The 7,222-nt window shown below is 47.2% G+C and overlaps 1 protein-coding gene across 1 annotated transcript in view; it reads left to right on the top strand.

Moving 5' to 3' along the window:
• The first annotated feature begins 3,393 nt into the window (after nt 1–3,393).
• Nucleotides 3,394–7,222, top strand: part of LOC140187686 (uncharacterized) — a 20,157-nt gene continuing 16,328 nt past the window's right edge. Inside the window, exon 1 of the mRNA XM_072243227.1 lies at nt 3,394–3,535. Coding sequence (XP_072099328.1) covers nt 3,450–3,535 — 86 coding nt within the window. The 5' untranslated portion in view covers nt 3,394–3,449. The remainder of the gene's footprint in view (nt 3,536–7,222) is intronic.

Below are 7,222 nucleotides of genomic sequence, written 5' to 3'. Positions count from 1 at the left end.
TGCCGCCCGACCTGCTGAGTTGCTCCAGCGTGTTGCTTTAACCCCAGCGTCCGCAGAGCATTTTGTGTTTGTGTCCAGGGTGTAGTCCATCTGGTCCAGATAACTTATCTACCTTCAGACCTTTCCATTTCCCAAGCACCTTCTCCCCAGTAATAGCAACCAAACTCTTTTCTGCCCCTTGTCACTCTCAAACTTCTGGCATACTACTAGTGTCTTCCACAGTGAAGACTGATGCAAAATACTTATTCAGTTCATCCATTACTATCTCTCCAGTGTCATTTTCCAGTGGTCCAGTATCTACTCTCACCTCTCTTTTACTCTTCACATATCTAAAGAATCTTTTGGTATCATTTTTGCTATAGTTGGCTGGAGAGTAGTGAATCTGTGGAGTTCTCTGTCCAGAGAAGCAGTAGAGGTTATCTCATTGAATATATTTAAGACAAGGTTAGGTAGTAAGGGAATTAAGTGTTTGGGGAAAAGGAAGGCAGGTGGAGCAGGGTGTGTGGCCAGATCATTCACATCTTACTGCATGGCAGGGCAGCTGATCTACTCCTGCTCCTACTCTGATGTTTTAGCATCTAGAGCACTGAATGCAGTGCAGGTCTTTGTAATTAATATAGATGTCCTGGAAGTAGTTTATAGGAAGTCCACCAGTCTGATACCTGGAAATAGGTAGGTTAACTTTAGAGGAAGAGTTGGACAAGCCAGGGGCTTGGATCTACTAGAGATGAGAAGAGTGAGAGGGTACCTGATCGAAACATACAAGACCTTGAGAAGTTTTGACAAGGTGGATGGTGGAAAAAGATGTTTTCTTATGTGAGGACCCATCAGCAGCCATCAGTTTAAGACAGATTTTTCACTCTCAGGGGACAGTGTTTGGATGCTGTTCCTCACAGTGCAGCTGAAGCAAAATTGCTCAATATTTTTAAGGCCAAAGTAGATACGTGATAAGCAAGTTACCACAGGTAGGTGAGAAAAGAAAGCTCAGATTACCACCAGGTCAGACACTGAGTGGTACAGCAGGTTCGAGGGCTGAATATCCACCAAGCCCCTAATTTGTACAAGTGCAAAGTGAACGGGTGCAGTTCTTGCTTGGAGACAGCCAGGCAGGCAACCACGCATGACTTTCAAAAGATGGTCCTCGTACATCATAGACCAGTTTACAGCACAAGAACAGGGCCTTCAGCCCACAAAGTTGTGCCAAACTGACTGAACTCCTAAACAATTCCTTCTACCCACACAATGTCCACTTGTCCTCCATTCTCTGTGCACTCACATGCCTATTTAAGAGCCTTAAGCACCCCGACTGTATTAGCTTCCTCCACCACCCCCCGGCACACCCCAGGCATCCACCACTCTCTGTGTGTAAAAAAAAACACCTGCTCTGTACATTCCCTTTGACTTTACCCCCACCCACCCTAAATGCACGTCCTCTGGTATTTGATATTTCAATACTAAGGAAAAGATATTGGCTGTCCACTCTATCTATGCCTCACACAATCTTATAAACCTCTGCCAGGTCTTCCTTTTGCCTTTATGTCCCAGAGGGTGTATCCTTCGCTGCTGACTATGATGTGCAATACAATCCCACTTCTCTTTTCTAATTAACTTCATTTTCCATAGCTTCCTTCTGACACCTTTTCCCCCAGCTCTCTGGGAATCAATCACTGTCCTGACTTCTGACATCTCTTCCCAAGAAGATGTGGTCTTTATCTGCCCAGATCATCTCCCTAAGCCCTGGCTTCACATTCCTTTCACATGGCCATCTTCAGTCTCCAACTGCTGAAGTGCTGGTGCGTTACCAGACATCCCACCCTGCAAAAACTCATTTCAGGGAGGTAGCACCATCAATTTGCCGGAGACTCCTGGAACTTCCGGGAGAGGTGGGATGTCTGCAATAGAGTAGCTCCTTAGCAGCTATCCAGCTAGTTTAAATAACGTTAGCTATGCTAATGAATGAATGACACCTGTTAAACTCACCTCAACATGTCTTTTACAGTCTTAACCCACCATGGGCAATAGAAAAGTCACTGTTGCAAACAGTGCAGCGAGCAACACTGTCATTATTTTTGACCCCTATTAGGCAGGGGTACACTTTAGTGTAGTCTGGGGCGATGGTACATTTTATATTTCCTTTTTTTGGAACACTCTCCCATGGCACGCTCTCTCTCTCGCGCACGCTCTCTCGCTTTCAAAAAATTGATTTCTGGGATATTGTATATAACTTGTGGGCATCAGGGAGCAACTATTAATATGCTGGAGACTCCTGGAACTTCCGGGAGAGGTGGGATGTCTGCATTACAAACAGCACCTAGATGACAAGTTCCGGCCTTATGTCAAGCTTGGCTTATGTTTTTCACACACTTGTAGTCACAATCATATATAGCTCTCCTCCAATTCTATTACTCATTTACATACTGGGAGCCATTTACTGTGGCTCATTAACCTACGAACCCCCACATCTTTGCAATTTGGGAGGAGACTGGAACTTTCAGAAGAACTCACATGGTAACGGGGGCACATGCAAACTCCACACAGACAGCACCTGAGGTCACGATTGATCCCAAGTATCAGGTGCTGCAAGGCAGCCACTCTCCTAACTCTGTAACTGAAAATTAAAAGGCCGCAGGTGCTGAAAACCTGAAACGAAAGCAGAAATTGCTGGAACCACACAGCAAGTAGGGCAGCACCTGTGGAGAGAGAAATACAGATTTAAACCTTTCTAGTCCTGGTCCACTTGTCAGAACTGGGAAACTGAGAAAACATGCCAGCTTTCAGTAGCAGAGAAGGTGGGGGAGTAATCGTAGCCACTGGGCTCCACACCTTGTTAGAGCTGGTGTGTCCAACAACTCTGCACCTTACCATTGGTCCTTAAACACGGAGGGCTGGTTCCAGGGTTTCCACACTCTTTGAGCCTGCAACTCCCTCAATGCCATAAGCTCTCAGTCTCAGTTTTTTTTCTCATTTGTCGAGGTTTTCATTGAGGAAGTCTGCTGTTGCAAAGAAAATACACTAATTTGCAAAACTTAACGGCTGCAATTGGCAAAGGTGCGTTAGGAATCGGGTCCTGGAGAGCCTTGTTTGCTCTACCGTTGCAAACCGTATTTACAACCGTGGGTGCCTCTTCCAGAACTCCAAGCAACGAACCCAGCATCGGAATCAATGGAGACATTAACCCACTATCCTGCAAATCTGCTTCGAAATAATAAAATCGTTTTGTTTTGGGGGAAGCGGTGCAAGTGCTGGTGAATCAGTGTACTGTGATTGCGACACCGTTCTATGCAGAGTAGCAGTTTTGGTGCGGGAGAAATCGACCCATTATTTCCCCCCGCCGCAGCGGGTAGTAGGCAGCCGGGCGGCCGCGCCGCGCCGAGCCGAGCCGACGTGCACCAGAAGTGACGAGAGACGGTGGGTGGGCGGCTGATATTGCTGAGCCTGGGAGCTGGGAAATGTCGGCAGTGCTGCTGTTGCATCACCTGAGGAAGAAGCGGTGGCAGGAGGAGGCAGAGGGGGAGGAGAAGGAGCCGCCGCACAGGTAGCGCCCCACACCCTGCGGGCCTTTGATCTGTCGATTAACCCCCTCACTCACTCACTCACCCACCCGCACTGGGATTCCACCCCCTCCCTCCTCCCCACCACCACCACCCCGCCTGCGCCTCTCTCCTCAGCAGGGACGACCCTCGCTCCGGCGGGTCCGGTCGAGCTCCCCCGGGGGGCAGGCTGCTGCGCACCCGCAGGATCGGCGCCGGTAACCGCAGCCCCCACCCCAGCTCGGAGTCTGACCGCCCCCCCCCCCCCGTACCCGGAGAACCGAGCGCAGAGACAAGGTGCCCCACTGACGCTGTGCCGTGCTGCCGCCGGATCAGCCGCTACAACCCACCCCCACCCCCTCACTGCCCACCACCACCACCAAAGCTGCTTGTAAAACTTCTGCCCCGAGGCAGAGCGGGAAGTCCGCGACTACACTTAACCCCTTGACTTCCAGCATGTCGAAAAGGTCATCCATACTTGGACCCTTTTCCTGCACATTGTGCTGCCAACCGCCTTTGCAGTGCAAGGCTGTGAAAACCCAGTTTTACCAGATATTTTCCCTGGGACGTAACTCGTCCATTTGCTATTTATATATTCATTTTGGCTGTTAATTCATCTGTTTACCCTCACTGCAATCTGACAATTTGACCCCATGTTTATAGGAAGTGGGATGGATGCCACACGGCTTGGCTGTGCGGAAACTTTGCTGCTTAGTGACACTCACAAAATGCTGGAGGAGCTCAGCAGGCCAGGCAGCATCTTTGGAAAAAAAGTACAGTCGATGTTTTGGGCCGAAACCCTTCGGCAGGACATAAAGGGTTCGGTACTGAAACGTCGACTGTACTTTTTTCCGCGGATGCTGCCTGGCCCGCTGAGCTCCCCCAGCATTTTGCGTGCGTTGCTTGGATTTCCAGCATCTTCTCTTGATTGTGCTTAGTGACACCACCATGTAATTACCCCATGAAGTGGTGACCCATACTGTGTGAGGCGGAGAAGTGGCCTCCGAACGTTGAATTGTGGGGTGCCTAATTAATTTTGGCCTTGTGATTCTTTTGACAAAGTGGACAATTGTAATATTTTTCTAGAAGTTTTTTTTGTGATCTCCCAAAAGTTCTGCCATTTGACAATAAATATAGAAATGGGACAATAGGTAACAGAATTCTCATTTCCCTCCCCTTTTAAAAACTGTACTGAAGTTTTCTTGGCATCGAGAAGGGCAAGTCCCAGTCTGCCTGTCCCCACTGGTGTTTACAATGTAATTTACACCAGTATTCACTGTATTTAAGATGTTTCTTTATTGCTGTGTGTGTGGGGTGGGGGGCTTGCTGGGTACAGAGTATATTTCTGTTCTCTGGCTGTGCATTGCGTTGAGACTCCCTGGAATGAGATTGCGGTTGCAACCCAAGGAGAAATTTTTGTGCCAGTCTGTGCTTTGTGATCTGAGTATTTATTGCCCATCTCCTAATTGCTTTTGTGAAGGTGATGAAGGTGCTTCCAGAGTTCCTGGCTTCAAATTTAAAGACGACATACACTCAGTAACCACTTCATTAGGTACAGAATTGGTACCCGGTGTGTCCTTCTGCCCATTCACTCCAGGGTTTAACCTTGAGTACCAGAGTAGGTGTCTTTCTGCACACCACTGTTGCAAAGTGTGGTTATTAAGTTACTGCCGCTTTCCTGTCAGCCTGAACCAGTCTGGCCATGCTCCTCTGGTCTCTGTCATTAACAAGGTGTTTCCACCCACAGAACTGTCGCTCACGGGCTGTTATTGTTTCTCGCACCATTCTCTGTAAACTTCAGAGACTGTTGATATGTGAAGATCGCTGGAGACCTGCAGTTTCTGAGATACTCAAACCACTCCATCTAGCATCACGGTCAAAGTCAGTTAGATCCTATCTCTTCCCCATTCTGATGTTTGGTCTGAAGAAAAACTTTATCTCTTGACCATGTCTGCATGCATTGAGTTGGTGCCACATGATTGGTTGATTCGATATTTGCAATGATACGCTGATGTACCTAATAAAGTGGCCTCTGAGTGTATTTCCCAGCCAGAAAGTGGTAATAGCTAGTGGCCTGTAACTGGTGGAGTGTCGCAGGGATTGGTGCTGGGGTCTGTTGTTTGTCTCCTACATCAATGATCTGGATGATGATACGGTAAACTGGATCAGCAAATTTGCAGATGACCCCAAGATTGGGGGTGTAGCAGAACCGAGGGAGGCTACCCAAGCTTGCAATAGGATCTGGACCAGCTGAAAAGAAGGGGTGAAAAATAGCAGCTGGAACTTAATGCAGACAAGGTATTGCGTTTTAGAAGACAAACCAGGGTAGGACTTGCACAGTGAATGGTAAGGCACTGAAGAGTGTGGGGGACAGAGGGATCTGGGAATACAGATCAATAATTCCTTGAAAGTGGCGTCACAGATAGATAGGGTCATAAAGAGCACTTTTGGCATATTGGCCTTCATAAATCAAAGTATTGAGTGCAGGAGTTGGGATATTATGTTGCAGTTGTATAAGATGTTGGTGAGGCCTAGTTTGGAATATTGTGTGCAGTTCTAGTCACCTGCCTACAGGAAAGATGTCAGTAGGATTGAAAGAGTGCAGAAAACCCTTACACGGATGTTGCTAGGACTTGAATTATAGAGAAGGGTTGAAAAGGTTAAAACTTTATTCCCTATTGTGTAGGAGAATGAGGAGAGATTTGATAGAGATATACAAAATTTTGCCGGGTATAGATAAGCAGGCTTTTTTCACTAAGGCTGGGTGAGACTAGAACTGGAGGCCATGGGTTAAGGGTTAAGGGTGAAAGGTGAAATGTTAAAGGGGAACATGAGGGGAAACTTCTTCACTCACGAAGGGTTCCTGGAGCTCTACACATACTGAGCCTGCGATTTTCTCAATGTCATGATCTGTCATTCTCTGTGATTCAGTCCTTTGCCATTTGTTAAGCTTTTCATTGGGGAAGTCTGATGTTGTAAAAGTGTGCTAATTTGCAAAACTTAATCCCTCGTTACCTCCATCCTGTATCAATATAGGTTGAAGCCTCTTTCGTCTACTGGGCAGAGCTCACCTGAGACTCCCCTCCACGCCATCCCCTTTTACCCAATTGAACACCTTCTCGTATTGGAGTCAAAAACAGAAATTGTTCAGTCACAACTTCTTTATGGGAGGTGTGGAATGTTCTTGCTTGAGTCTCTTTCCTCTTCTGCTTCACTGTGTTAGTGCTGCTTTCCGCTCTTGTCCTAATCCTGTAGTTCCACCCCCTCCTTCCTCTAGTCTACCTAGGTGTTTCCTTCCTATTTACCACTGCTATTTCAGGGCATAGGCTAGTAACAGATGAAACCCCGCTGGTTTCCTTGGCTGTGTAAGTCTAGGGAATACACACTCTGGTTCCACCAAACCGATGAGATTGAAACGGCTCTCCCACCCTGAACCCCGGTTTGTGTGGATGCTGTGTAATTTGCTACCCCGTTACAATTCAGTGCCAAGAAATAACAGACAGCACACTGCATATGATTAAAGGAATTAGATTTATGAACCTTAGCTTAACTAAAGGGTTAGTAAAGAAAAGAAAAAAAACAAAAGGGGCCCATTATAATTAAACAGTTAAGTGTGCACAAATTGGAGCTCAACTCTTCCAAAAGCCATTCACTAATCCTCAGTCGACTGCTGCACCTTGCCCCATCGAGTT

Source organism: Mobula birostris, chromosome 25, assembly GCF_030028105.1.
Source record: "Mobula birostris isolate sMobBir1 chromosome 25, sMobBir1.hap1, whole genome shotgun sequence".
In the NCBI taxonomy this organism is placed as follows: Eukaryota; Metazoa; Chordata; class Chondrichthyes; order Myliobatiformes; family Myliobatidae; genus Mobula; species Mobula birostris.
The sequence above is the reverse complement of the archived record's forward strand: the minus strand, read 5'-3'. Positions and strand labels throughout refer to the sequence as shown.